Here is a 15,138-nt window from a genome sequence, read left to right as displayed (position 1 = left end):
CTTCCAGGTGGTGAAGATGAGGGACAACCTGGAGAGGTTTCAGGCCTCCAAGATGCTTCCGTTTCAGGTCAAAGTCCAACGGCAATATCTGAACACCAACGTAAGTCTGTGTGTAGACCACGATATCTGAACACTAACGTAAGTCTGTGTGTAGACCACGATATCTGAACACTAACGTAAGTCTGTGTGTAGACCACGATATCTGAACACTAACGTAAGTCTGTGTTTAGACCACGATATCTGAACACCAACGTAAGTCTGTGTGTAGACCACGATATCTGAACACTAACGTAAGTCTGTGTGTAGACCACGATATCTGAACACTAACGTAAGTCTGTGTGTAGACCACGATATCTGAACACTAACGTAAGTCTGTGTAGACCACGATATCTGAACACTAACGTAAGTCTGTGTGTAGACCACGATATCTGAACACTAACGTAAGTCTGTGTTTAGACCACGATATCTGAACACCAACGTAAGTCTGTGTAGACCACGATATCTGTACTAACGTAAGTCTGTGTTTAGACCACGATATCTGAACACTAACGTAAGTCTGTGTGTAGACCACGATATCTGAACACTAACGTAAGTCTGTGTGTAGACCACGATATCTTAACACTAACGTAAGTCTGTGTGTGGACCACGATATCTGAACACTAACGTAAGTATGTGTGTGCGAGTACGTAATGTTGTTCCAGTAATATAATATTTTAATTAATGGTCTCAATATTGACAAGCAGAAGAAAGCATCAGAAACAGGACTCCGGCATCGTCATCTTTATTCAGAGTTCTCAGTCAATACAGCCAACTGCGTTCCTAGCCTCGGTACCTTCATTTTTGTTGGGTGCAAAAATTGAAAGCCTGGAGGAACGTATCGGCCGCTCCGGTCTAAAAGTGGGAGTCAACCCTTCCGGGTGGGCGTCGCTCCAAATGATGTGACGTAGCGCTGCACTAGGGGGGAGAGGAGGGGCCGGGGGTGACGGACAGATCGATGAGATCCAATCAGGGCGTGCGCAAATCTCAGCCGCGACCCGCCCCTCTAGACCAGAAACCTAACACGTTAGCTCAGGCTACTGCGTTCCAGTTCTCTCCCCAGTGGTAGCATTACTACGTTCCAGTTCTCTCCCCAGTGGTAGCATTACTGCGTTCCAGTTCTCTCCCCAGTGGTAGCATCACTGCGTTCCAGTTCTCTAAGTGGTAGCATCACTATGTTCCAGTTCTCTAAGTGGTAGCATCACTGCGTTCCAGTTTTCTAAGTGGTAGCATCACTGCGTTCCAGTTTTCTAAGTGGTAGCATCACTGCGTTCCAGTTCTCTAAGTGGTAGCATCACTGCGTTCCAGTTCTCTCCCCAGTGGTAGCATTACTGCGTTCCAGTTCTCTCCCCAGTGGTAGCATCACTGCGTTCCAGTTCTCTCCCCAGTGGTAGCATCACTGCGTTCCAGTTCTCTAAGTGGTAGCATCACTGCGTTCCAGTTCTCTCCCCAGTGGTAGCATCACTGCGTTCCAGTTCTCTCCCCAGTGGTAGCATCACTGTGTTCCAGTTCTCTCCCCAGTGGTAGCATCACTGTGTTCCAGTTCTCTCCCCAGTGGTAGCATTACTGCGTTCCAGTTCTCTCCCCAGTGGTAGCATCACTGTGTTCCAGTTCTCTCCCCAGTGGTAGCATCACTGTGTTCCAGTTCTCTCCCCAGTGGTAGCATCACTGTGTTCCAGTTCTCTCCCCAGTGGTAGCATCACTGCGTTCCAGTTCTCTCCCCAGTGGTAGCATCACTGCGTTCCAGTTCTCTAAGTGGTAGCATCTAGGGATGTTGAAAAAAGTTGAAAATCGACTCGATTTTCGACTCATGCCTCCCGCGACTCAAAACGTATGAGTCGAAAACTCGTTTTTATTTGTATTATATATTTTTTATAATGTAAAACGTTATAAACGTTGCCTTTTCAAATGTTTTCCAAATGGGAGAGGTACGTGTTTGTCTGTGTGACACTGCTGTGCTGCGCCTGTCAGTGGCTCGTCACATGCAAATTAACTTTGAGCAGAGCGCTGTGGCTCTGAGTTTGAGAATAGACCCCATCGTCCAAGGGTGTGTGTGTGTGTTTGGTGGGGGGTGGTATCTTAGCAACACTGAATGATCTGTCCCATTGGTCGTGTGCTCGTATCATGAGCCAATGGCTGCAGCTCTGCTTCCCAGACCCAGGTTCACATCTCATATACAGTCTACACATGCCGTAAAGTGAACTGACAGCCACAGGTCTGCTACCATATTAGCAGCGGTGAGCGCTCTTCTCTCGTGAAGAAAGCAGGACAGAGTTGTCAAATAAATAAAATCCCGCCGTCATTCATACTGTATTTTATTCTCCGACCCGACATTAAAATACGGAACAACGTGCGTTCATTACGGGGCTCGTGACAGGCTGCAGACACTTGAGAGTTGGGACTACTAGCAGATAGCACCGCTGCTCCTTTACAAAATAAAGTTTATTTTTTATTATTGGGATTTGATCATTGATGCAAATTCTAAACATATGGATGCAGCTGCAGAAGTTGTGTTGCTTAAAGGAATGCATAGTTGCGTTCTCCTCAACTGCTGCGCAGCAACAACAAAAATATAAAAATAATGAAAAAAAAAGGAAAAAAGTCGTTCGACACGTCGATTTTCGGCCTCGATTCGTCGATTGGCCAAATATGAGTCGTTTGGCATCCCTAGTAGCATCACTGCGTTCCAGTTCTCTAAGTGGTAGCATCACTGCGTTCCAGTTCTCTCCCCAGTGGTAGCATCACTGCGTTCCAGTTCTCTAAGTGGTAGCATCACTGCGTTCCAGTTCTCTCCCCAGTGGTAGCATCACTGCGTTCCAGTTCTCTAAGTGGTAGCATCACTGCGTTCCAGTTCTCTAAGTGGTAGCATCACTATGTTCCAGTTCTCTAAGTGGTAGCATCACTGCGTTCCAGTTCTCTAAGTGGTAGCATCACTGCGTTCCAGTTCTCTAAGTGGTAGCATCACTGTGTTCCAGTTCTCTAAGTGGTAGCATCACTGCGTTCCAGTTCTCTAAGTGGTAGGGCATTAACATAATAATCGAATAGTCGACTAGTCGACTAGCAAAACACTAGTCGACACTGTTAATTGACATCCGATTATTCGCTAATATTATTTTTAATATTTTTTATGATTTTTTTTTTTTTTTTTTTTTGCTTTTCTACAGCAGACATGCAGGCATGCAGCTGTGAGCTCAGTTGTTTTGTTGGTTGTTCGCCAACTTCAGTACTAATCCATTCCTGGCTGATTGTTTTCATATCATACAAGCCTACTGTACGTGGGTTTTGCCGTCACCCTCACTAGGTGTGGTGGGCGGCGTATCGGCGGTGGCACTATAGCAGCAGTCAAGACAGTTTTTCTTTGGGAAAAGCATATGTGATATGCCTCATAGGCTCATAAGATCAATGGGGACAATTACAGTGTGTAAATACTTTTACTATTGGTGAGTTTATTACTGTAGTTTGTTCAACAAGTTAGATTGGAGACGTGTCGTCGTCGTCCGGTACAGTAAAGTATAGCAGGAGTTCCTCCTCGCTCTGCCCAATAGTATCCAGTTTGGTGACAGTCAAACTACAGTAGCTCTTGCCGTGATTTCATGTTTCTTCATGCTTATCCAACAAAAGTCTGCGTGCCGTGTGTGGCATTATTAAAAACAAACAGCGATGCCGCACGATCATAGTTCTAATACGTAGCCGCAAAAGACTCGCGATGGAGTTAAGTAGTTGATCATCTGATTCATAGCCTGGCAGCCTGCTAGCTAGCAAACCTCCTCCTTGCTTGTAGCTCATTCTAAAAACCAAAGGAACTGTGATTGTAACTTGTTGAACATTTAGGGTTGTATGAAAAACATCGCTCCAGTCTCCACTCTCCAAACATTGTGAACAACGTAACATGCTATGCTGCTCCGTAGAACGAAAAAAAAAAAAAAAAAGCAGATCTACAAGCTCACAACGCGTCCATCCGTGAGTCATTGTGGACTTGCAACTTTGACTTGAAACAGCTGAGCTAATTTCGGCCAATCAGAGCGGCACTCAGCGTAATCTAGTAAGAGTGGCGACACTCGCGTTGACTCCCACTGTAACAATGGAATGCGGAAGTGCTCATTCTATCTCAATGGGATAGTTCCAATGTTTGGAACTATAGCCCATAGGAAGTGTGTCGCCACTCTCTTAGTACTATTCCACTCGGCCTGCATTGATAGTGCATTCATCGGCTCGGTTTTGCTTCGCTCGCTGGCTGTTTCATAACACGATGTTTTAATGCTTGATTGGATGGAATAAATATCATATTTTACCGCCGACTAATCGACTATAAATCGATTTTGATGGTAGTCGAGTCGACTATCAAAAATCACGTTTGGTTAATGCCCTACTAAGTGGTAGCATCACTGCGTTCCAGTTCTCTAAGTGGTAGCATCACTGCGTTCCAGTTCTCTCCCCAGTGGTAGCATCACTGCGTTCCAGTTCTCTAAGTGGTAGCATCACTGCGTTCCAGTTCTCTAAGTGGTAGCATCACTGCGTTCCAGTTCTCTAATTGGTAGCATCACTGCGTTCCAGTTCTCTAAGTGGTAGCATCACTGTGTTCCAGTTCTCTAAGTGGTAGCATCACTGCGTTCCAGTTCTCTAAGTGGTAGCATCACTGCGTTCCAGTTCTCTAAGTGGTAGCATCACTGTGTTCCAGTTCTCTAAGTGGGAGCATCACTGCGTTCCAGTTCTCTCCCCAGTGGTAGCATCACTGTGTTCCAGTTCTCTAAGTGGTAGCATCACTGTGTTCCAGTTCTCTAAGTGGTAGCACACTGCGTTCCAGTTCTCTCCCCAGTGGTAGCATCACTGCGTTCCAGTTCTCTAAGTGGTAGCATCACTGCGTTCCAGTTCTCTAAGTGGTAGCATCACTGCATTCCAGTTCTCTAAGTGGTAGCATCACTGCGTTCCAGTTCTCTAAGTGGTAGCATCACTGCGTTCCAGTTCTCTAAGTGGTAGCATCACTGCGTTCCAGTTCTCTAAGTGGTAGCCTCACTGCGTTCCAGTTCTCTAAGTGGTAGCATCACTGCGTTCCAGTTCTCTCCCCAGTGGTAGCATCACTGCGTTCCAGTTCTCTCCCCAGTGGTAGCATCACTGCGTTCCAGTTCTCTCCTCAGCATCAATGAAATCATCACATTGATCCCCCCCGCACATCTTCATTTACAACAGCAAATAGACATTCAGTAACGGATGGTTTATTCAACATGTCCTTCTAAGGTTGGAGTTACGCAAAGGAGACAGACACGCTATTCTAATAGTCCTGTTCTAAAGGAGACAGACACACTGTTCTAATAGTCCTGTTCTAAAGGAGACAGACACACTGTTCTAATAGTCCTGTTCTAAAGGAGACAGACACGCTGTTCTAATAGTCCTGTTCTAAAGGAGACAGACACACTGTTCTAATAGTCCTGTTCTAAAGGAGACAGACACACTGTTCTAATAGTCCTGTTCTAAAGGAGACAGACACACTGTTCTAATAGTCCTGTTCTAAAGGAGACAGACACGCTGTTCTAATATTCCTAAGATGAGAACAACACCAATAGTTACACCTTTGCTGACAGTGGTATATTTAAGCATGGAGGCAGATTGACAGCTGCCGGTCAATTAGAAATGAGCTCAGTGGTGAAAATAGACATAACAATCAAACATATATATAAATTATTAGGGTGCTTCTCATCCTTCCTGGCCAATGTGTTATTCTAATATTTCCATTACAACATGGTAATGTTGTTCCGTAGTATTTTATTTAGAGTTAATTAACATGTTAATGTTCTAGTGTTTAATTAACATGTTAATGTTGTTCTGTAGTATTTTATTTAGAGTTAAAGATGTTAATGTTTTTCCAGCTGACGGGACATCTAGACGACATGATCCAGGTGGCCTACAGGAAGTTCCAGAGCTGGCAGAACCGCCGCATGTTACGAAAAACATGAAGACTTGAAGACATGATGACGAGACGCGAAACCGTATAAAGAGAGAGGACGGACATAGAGACAGACAGACAGAGACACACAGACAGAGACACACGGACACACAGACACACAGACGGAGACACACAGACAGACACACGGACACACAGACACACAGACGAAGACACACAGACACACGGACACATAGACGGAGACACACAGACAGAGACACACAGACACACAGACGGAGAACGTCGAGAACAACAAACTGACGATAGAGATGATGTTTCAACAACAGAGACTTTAAAAAAAAAGAACATCTCACGCACACTTTGTAAATTAGTTTCTAACTTCTTTTCTCCTGCTTTTTTGTTGCATTTTCTCTGTCAGGATCTGAATGATGATTGGACAACGTTGTTGTTTGTTAACAGTTGAATGTGACTTTATTTTATTTTATTTTGTATGATAAAATAAAAAAGGTATAAATATGACTTAAGTGGAAACGGCACCCTCCTCTGGACACAGAGGGTACTGAGGTAGTGTGGCGTCTACAGATGGATATATACAACAGAGTAAGACAGAGTTACGACAACTCTGTTCAGTCCAATGGAGGCTCTTCTCCGGCAGGGAGGGACATTTGGTATATAGACTTTTTTTATTGGCCTAAATTATTGTCTATATATCCATACATTCATGAATCCACTTGCTGACCGGCTGTTAGTATTGGGCATTTTTTGTATAGGGGTTTCTTGTGACCCTACCACCTACCATTAACATCCTATGGCTGGCAAACATGTCAAACTCTCCTTTTGCACAAGAAACCCCTATAAAAGAAATTGCCCAATACTGACCGCCGGTCAGCGGATTCATGACTGTATGTAGACAATATTTCAGGCCAATAAAAGACTATATACCAAATGTCCCACTATAACCGCATGAAGCCTAGTGTTTCTTTAGAATCTGATCTCAGGTCAGAATGGGTTAAACAAAAGAAGCCTGTCGGCAGCCCGACTAATTGGTAAAGTATTTTAGTACAACATAAACATTACAGAGATTTTAGTTGTTACTGTACAATACTTTCAAACTCTCAACTCAAACTCTCAAACTCAAACATTTTAAAATTTATTTTATTTTATTTAGAGCCAGCCAATCACTCACACACCGTGAGGCCTTGAATTCACGGAGATAGTTTTGTTTAGGTATTTTTTGCAAATTATTGGCTTAGCCATGATTGTACACTAAAGAGTGCAGAGAATATAAGTTACGTAAAATGATCCCTTGCATACGCCTGGAAGGTCTTTGATGCTAGGGCAGGTGCTACAAAAAAACGACAAAAAATAATACTAAAATCCTCCCTGTACCCAAGGCTTCATGGGGTGTATGTGTGATAGAAGTGGGGCCTCCGAAGCACTGGTTGTGGATGTGATGTGATCATATGCAACCTCCTGTCAACTACCATGTAGCTGGGGACCCCCTGGAACTCCCTCAAGGACCCCTGGGGGTCCCCGGACTGGTTGTGGATGTGATGTGATCATATGCAACCTCCTGTCAACTACCATGTAGCTGGGGACCCCCTGGAACTCCCTCAAGGACCCCTGGGGGTCCCCGGACTGGTTGTGGATGTGATGTGATCATCTGCAACCTCCTGTCTGCACTGAAGAAGATGTGAAACATGTGAATAAAGTGGAACGTTCACGGTGACTCTCTCTCTCCGCTGTATCTTAACCCATTCTGGGCGGGAAACCCCTTTTCGTGTTTTAAACATGTTATAATTTAGCTATTGGAAAAAAAGCAACAATCAGCTATCTGCTATTTTACCAGTCTGTAAAACAACTGCCCTCTCCAGACCACGAATGCAGCGTTTACTACATGGTGAAAGAAATGCACAATGCCACTCCTCTCCTTCCAGCATTTTTGGGTGTTGAACAAATTGGTTTCTATAAATCCAATGTCGTTACACTGCACCGACCGCATCTCCACTAGATAAAGAGTGCTGGGATGCCGCACGGAAAATTGCAGATCTACAAGCTCTCAACGCGTCGCGACGCGTTGAGAGCTTGTAGATCTGCAATTTTTTGTCCAAAAGTGCCCTCTTACGGGATTTCAGCCCCTGCCTGTCTAACACTAGATCTCTAACACGTCCCTGCTTTCAGAGCACAGAGGAGGATAGAATGGTTATCTGCTGTCTGTTGGGTGACTTTCAGAGCACAGAGGAGGATAGAATGGTTATCTGCTGTCTGTTGGGTGACTTTCAGAGCACAGAGGAGGATAGAATGGTTATCTGCTGTATCTGCTGTCTGGTGGGAGACTTTCAGGATGGAGGACGCAGCCTCTAGTCTGAACAGATATCAGCTTTCAATCGATTGAAACGTCCTAATGGATGCCTAATGCAGGTCGTACCACTTTACAACTCTAGTGTTACTCTAATGGGTCGTACCACTTTAGGACTAAATACGCTGTCTCTATAAAGCAGTGGTTTTTCAATCGAGGTTCATCATTTATTCATCATTTGAGCCACGGAACCACCATCTGATGACATTTAGCCTCTCAGACCCATCTGAGCCACGGAACCACCATTTGATGACATTTAGCCTCTCAGACCCATCTGAGCCACGGAACCACCATTTGATGACATTTAGCCTCTCAGTCCCATTTGAGCCACGGACCACCATTTGATGACATTAGTCTCTCAGACCCATTTGAGCCACGGAACCACCATTTGATGACATTTAGCCTCTCAGACCCATCTGAGCCACGGAACCACCATTTGATGACATTTAGCCTCTCAGTCCCATTTGAGCCACGGACCACCATTTGATGACATTAGCCTCTCAGACCCATTTGAGCCACGGAACCACCATTTGATGACATTTAGCCTCTCAGACCCATCTGAGCCACGGAACCACCATTTGATGACATTTAGCCTCTCAGACCCATTTGAGCCACGGAACCACCATTTGATGACATTTAGCCTCTCAGTCCCATTTGAGCCACGGACCACCATTTGATGACATTAGCCTCTCAGACCCAAAACTAAAGAATATTTTGTTGTCGTTGGATAAGATTTTGTCCACAATTCCTTGAGGACAAATTCCTTAAACTCTAGACGGGCCTGTTGACTGATACCTGTCCATTTAAACTCTAGACGGGCCTGTTGACTGACACCTGTCCATTTAAACTCTAGACGGGCCTGTTGACTGATACCTGTCCATTTAAACTCTAGACGGGCCTGTTGACTGACACCTGTCCATTTAAACTCTAGACGGGCCTGTTGACTGACACCTGTCCATTTAAACTCTAGACGGGCCTGTTGACTGACACCTGTCCATTTAAACTCTAGACGGGCCTGTTGACTGATACCTGTCCATTTAAACTCTAGACGGGCCTGTTGACTGATACCTGTCCATTTAAACTCCAGACGGGCCTGTTGACTGACACCTGTCCATTTAAACTCTAGACGGGCCTGTTGACTGATACCTGTCCATTTAAACTCTAGACGGGCCTGTTGACTGACACCTGTCCATTTAAACTCTAGACGGGCCTGTTGACTGACACCTGTCCATTTAAACTCTAGACTGGCCTGTTGACTGACACCTGTCCATTTAAACTCTAGACGGGCCTGTTGACTGATACCTGTTCATTTAAACTCTAGACGGGCCTGCCACAAAGTAAAATATGTTGATCTGACCTCATCAAACACTGTACACTGAAGACACGCTCCATATATGGCCAGTACCTAATTTATTCCATATGTTTATCTGACCCCCCCATGCCAAAGCGCCAGCTCTCGCCCAGCAGTCTGCCGTCACACGGGCAAGCGACGTCACCCTTTCGGGCGATGTCGCTTCTCGCCCTCAGGCGTCTTACAGGTAGTATATACAGTATAGGCTACGTCACGCACGCACGCACGCACACACACACACGCATTTCCCATACAGTCGCTTCTCTTGGGCTAGTTTTTCATTAGCCTGGGCACCATTTCATTTCGGTATATGATCCGGGCTGGAGCCGGATGATATGCTTACGTCATGTTGTAGGCAATGGTTTGCCTACAACAAACAGGAAGAACAGGCGGCGACAACTTCCTTTTCCCTCTCAATAAAAGCTCTCGCTTACGAGAGCTTTTATTGAGAGGGAAAAGGAAGTTGCCGCCGCCTGTTCATCCTGTCTGGCGACTACAAAACAATACTACAACATGACGTAACCACATTATCCGGCCCCAGCCCGGATCATACAGACTTTTGAAACAGAGACCAGGCTTTCCTCCGAGGCGGTGGAAAGCCTGGTGATGCGAGGTTAGTTTTTCATAGACCTGGTCCGCTTGTTTCTTTCTGTTCCTTAAATTCTGGCAACACAGTGAATGACCCTCCCACAACACACGCACACACACACACACACGCACACGCACACGCACACGCACACACAGCACACTGCGAGCAGAGGTTTGTCACACTTCACTTCAGTTCACACTGGAACAGAGTAGAGACACACACACACACACACACACACACACACCAACTACCATGGGTTTATAAACACACGCATGGACACATACACACAACCACCACGGCTTTCTAAACACGCACACAACCATGGACATTAAGGATCTTATGAAGTCTACAACGGTTTAGTTCACAAACCGCTCAGAGAGAGGTAAGGAAGGAAGGAACGCTGCAATAACGTTTAGCGCACTTCACGAGCTATTATTATTATTGTTTACTTAATACTAATAATAATAACAATTGTGTTGTTTGTAGTGCCATAAAGTTGATAGTTTATATTTATTATTATTATTACAGGTCTCGACCTCAGTGTTGTTTGCATAGTGACATAAAGACAAAGTTGATCGTTTTATTATAATTCATAATATTATGACGTCGACCTCAGTGTAACAGGACTGTTTTAGTGACGTAAAGTTGGTAGTTTTTGCGGCGAGAAAAACTAACCCGGAAACTTTACTTTTACTTTTAATGTTACACGCAACGCTGTGACCTGTGCAATTCAGTCACCCCCAAATAATAAATCAAATGGTAACATAATATTTTCTACACTTCTTAACTTAATAATGTGTAAATAAAGCTTACATATTTGATTTGCTTTAATACGTCACTGTGTGTCCCGTTTGATGCATGTATAATAATAATAACAATAAGAGCGACCCCTGTAGTAACATAATTTGACAGGACACCGGTGTCTGTGTAACCCCCCCGTCAGCAGACTGGTGGTCTCGTGATGTTGTTAATAATATGCACTGCATGAATGGCGACCTGTCAGTATGTCAATCTGTCAATCAATCAATCAATCAATCAATCATCTTTTACTCTGCAATTAGTTTCAACTCAGAGGGTCTAACCCAGAGCTTTGTGTCAAAATGAAGAGAAACAGTTGGAAATTAAATAGGCTATAATTGGCTTAGGGGTGTGTGTGTGTGTGTGTGTGTGTGTGTGTGTGTGTGTGTGTGTGTGTGTGTGTGTGTGTGTGTGTGTGTGTGTGTGTGTGTGTGTGTGAGAGATGATGATTTAAACTAATTAAAACTATAAATACTGCATGTAGAATTAAAATACTACGACGTTACAATGAATTCAAAGTCGGCCTTTAGTAAAAAAGTACACTAGTATTAATTGGCATCAAAATCTATTTGAACACATTTAGACCTGAGGATGTTTCTACAAATGTCTTCTAAATCCTGACAGTTTTCTGAAAAAACCCATCAGTGGTTCTCAACCTTTTTTATTTTAAAGGCCCCCAGAATTATATGTATTTGTCCGCGGACCCCCATCTGAAAATATGTAGTTCCAGGGACCCCCCCAAAAAAGCAAAGATTTGAGTTAAAAAGCGTTGTATTTGAATACTGGCAAGATGCTTGAAGTGTATACAGCAGTGCTTCTCAAAGGGGGGATCTGGGGACCCCCAGGGGTCCTTGAAAGGGTCCTTGAAGGGATCTGGGGACCCCCAGGGGTCCTTGAAAGGATCCTTGAAGGGATCTGGGGACCCCCAGGGGTCCTTGAAAATCACTGCTAGATCCGAATAGCAGATCTACAAGCTCCACAAGGTCCACTAGTCCCTGCTTGACATTTTAGTCTAGTTTTTATTTGTTGACGAAATTGTCAATATAAGTAGTCTCAGTTGTAGTCTTCATAGCGTGTGTGTGTGTGTGTGTGTGTGTGTGTGTGTGTGTGTGTGTGTGTGTGTGTGTGTGTGTGTGTGTGTGTGTGTGTGTGTGTGTGCGCGCGCGCGTAGCAGAGAGTGACATGCAGGCTTGGAATGTTGAGCTCTGGTGTTGTTGGCTTTTCCCACCCGCCCAGGCGAGGATATTGACTCATTCCAGACACCAGTAGAGCTTCTCATCCAATCAGTGGACAGACAATGGCTTAATGTCAACAACTTTTTATTTATTCTGCATAATGAGGGGAAACAAAATGCTTATAACCAATAATGTCTTCATCAATGTTTGTGAAAAAACAAATGCTTGCAATTAGATCGAGTTAAAAACATTCGCTCTGAAAGAATATATTCAAAGATTTCCGCCACATTTTCACGATTTCTCAAAAGTAGCAGATCTACAAGCTCAAGATCTACAAGCTCGTAAAATAGCAGAGCTTGTAGATCTGCTATTTTTCAACAGCTAAAGTACAACATAATGCTTAAAAAAACACCAAAAGGGGTTCCTGCCCAGAATGGGTTTATACATCCTAATGTCATTTTATGAATGTTGAAACTTTGCTGGACATTCTGTCTAAAGCCTTGTTGTCTAACTGTGCTCTAGGCATGTACAGTAAACAGTGTACAGTATGCCTGGTTGCTGTCATAATGATATACAGTATTTGGAGTCTTCGCCACGGAATGGTTTGAGAAGCAGCGATTTAGAATGCCTGTGTAGACTCAGCCTCGGGACTTAATGGGTTAACATGGAGTCATGGACGATCAATTTGCAGCGCGCCGACCGGTCATATGATACCTGTCTGTCTGTCTGTCTGTCTGTCTGTCTGTCTGTCTGTCTGTCTGTCTGTCTGTCTGTCTGTCTGTCTGTCTGTCTGTCTGTCTGTCTGTCTGTCTGCCTGCAGAGAGACAGTGTAGCGTCTCAGTAAACTATAGGATCATAGAATGCAGAGAGACAGTAAACTATAGGATCATTGATTGATTGATTGAAATATTTATTAACAGTTTGTAGAATTTACAGTACATTTTAAGCACAAACTCAATACAAAGACTGTTAACTGTGAGTGGACGACCCAATTAAGCATTACACTTGTTTACAACAGGGTCCACATTGTTCAATTCATCAAAACATTTAGAGACATACAAATAGACACTTCTATGTAGCTAAAGAACAGAACAGGAATTCATCATATAGGAAGCAAAAAGGGAAAAGATACATATACAGTGAGGGGAAATGGGGTGGGGGGGGGGGGGATTCAGATTTTACAGAGGCCAGTTTCGAATTGCAGCCATCCGTAGGTGCCCTTTGAGAGCGGTTTTGAAGGAGTCAAGGGATTCACATGTCTTAATGACTGTTGGTAGGGCGTTCCACATTTTGGTGGCATAGGAGCGAAAATAATTTAGTCCCTTGTTTGTGCCGAATCTGGGTTGTACATGGTTTGTTGCACTCCCTCTGGTGTTGTGGGTGTGGACTTCGTTTACATTAAGGAAGTATTTAGACAGGTACATGGGTATCTTGGTGGTGTATCGAATCTTGTGGACCAGACCCATTGCAAGATGCTGTACTCTGTCGTCGACCCTAAGCCATCCCAGCCTGTCAAAGTGGGCAGGGGTGAGGTGGGTTCGGGGGGTGAGGCCAAGTAGGAGCCTGACCAGTTTGTTTTGGGAGGTCTGGAGCCTTGTTTTAAGGGCCTTTGAGGTGCTGTGGTACCAAGAGGTGGATGCATAGTCAAAGAAACCTTGTACGAGGGCTCCTGTTAAGGTCTTCAAGGTGTTTTTGCTGACCAGTGAGGAGATCCTGTAAAGGAATCTTGTTCTTTGATTGACTTTTTTGATTACGTTGGTGGCCATCTTATCACCGGAAAGATTGGCCTCCAGGATGGAACCTAGGTAGGTAATTTGATCTTTTCGTGTGATAATATTGTCACCCACTCTAACCAAGAAGCCATCTGCCTTGCTGAGATTACTATTTGATCCGAAGAGGATGGATTCAGTTTTTCCCAGGTGTAAGGATAGTTTGTTATCAGCGAGCCAGGTGCAGATTCTACCGAGTTCAGAGCTGAGGGTCTTTTCAACCTGCAGTTTGTTCCTGTCCGAGACCAGCAGTGCTGAGTCATCTGCGAACAGGAACAAGTTGCAGTCACAAGCTGAAGTCATGTCGCTAACATATATTAGGAACAGTAAAGGCCCTAGTATGCTTCCTTGTGGGACGCCACAGCTCACTGGGAGGGGAGGGGACAGTGTTCCGTTCACCTCCACCATCTGTTCTCTCCCCTCCAGGTAGGATTGCATCCAGCTCACTGATGTGCTATCAAAACCAATAGCTTTAAGCTTGTTAACCAGTATGGAGTGGTTCACGGTGTCAAAAGCCTTTTGGAGGTCCAGCATGACCATGCCACAGTATTTTCCAGCGTCCACCTCGTGTTTGATGTGGTCGCTCAAATAGAGGAGGCATGTGTCAGTGGAGTGGGATGTTCTGAAACCAGATTGGAACTCGTACAGCAATTTATTAGTGGCAAGATACTTTTCAACCTGTTCATAGACTATTTTTTCCATCACTTTCGAGATGGAGCTTAGAATAGAAATAGGGCGGTAGTTGCCGGGTTCTAATTTACTCCCTTTTTTGTACAAGGGGGTTACTTTGGCCAGTTTAAAATCTTGGGGGACCTGTCCCTGTTTGATGGAGAGGTTAACTATGTGGGTGATGACTGGAGCTATGGAAAAGGATGAGTCTCTGAGAAATTTGGAGGGGATATTGTCATGGCCAGTGGCTTTGTGGGGTTGGAGGGCACTCAGTTTTTTAAGTACCTCCTCGGTTGTTACCATTGCCATTTTGAAATCATCTTTACAAACACCAAGGTTTTTGTAGAAGGCTTTGATGTGCTCTACACCAAAACGCCCAGAGTGGGAGGGCAGTTTGCTAACCAGCTTTGTTGCAATGTTTGTAAAGAAGATGTTCAGGTGGTTGGCTACATCAAGCTTGTCAGTGATGAGGGTGTTATTCGATTTGATGTTT

The 15,138-nt window shown here is 44.4% G+C and overlaps 2 protein-coding genes across 5 annotated transcripts in view; both read left to right on the top strand.

The window, feature by feature from the left end:
* LOC310863616 (general transcription factor IIH subunit 1-like) overlaps positions 1 to 15,138 on the top strand; it is a 143,636-nt gene that overhangs the window by 15,492 nt on the left and 113,006 nt on the right. For 2 of the 3 annotated variants that reach the window (XM_083772079.1, XM_083772081.1), the window contains 2 exons: positions 8 to 100; positions 5,901 to 6,618. In XM_083772079.1, the coding sequence (XP_083628205.1) occupies positions 8 to 100; positions 5,901 to 5,987 (180 nt within the window). In that variant the 3' untranslated portion in view covers positions 5,988 to 6,618. Of the gene's footprint in view, positions 1 to 7; positions 101 to 5,900; positions 6,619 to 15,138 lie in introns of those variants that run through there. The other variant, XM_083772080.1, reaches the window with a different exon arrangement.
* The window catches only part of hps5 (HPS5 biogenesis of lysosomal organelles complex 2 subunit 2), a 39,176-nt gene continuing 34,497 nt past the window's right edge, over positions 10,460 to 15,138 (top strand). For both annotated transcript variants that reach the window (XM_083772078.1, XM_083772077.1), the window contains exon 1: positions 10,460 to 10,614. The gene's annotated coding sequence lies outside the window, so the exon portion shown is untranslated. The remainder of the gene's footprint in view (positions 10,615 to 15,138) is intronic.

Source organism: Protomyctophum parallelum (genome assembly GCF_964188405.1).
Source record: "Protomyctophum parallelum genome assembly, chromosome: 8".
Taxonomy (NCBI): domain Eukaryota; kingdom Metazoa; phylum Chordata; class Actinopteri; order Myctophiformes; family Myctophidae; genus Protomyctophum; species Protomyctophum parallelum.
Note: the sequence above shows the minus strand (reverse complement) of the source record. Positions and strands in the feature narration are given on the sequence as shown.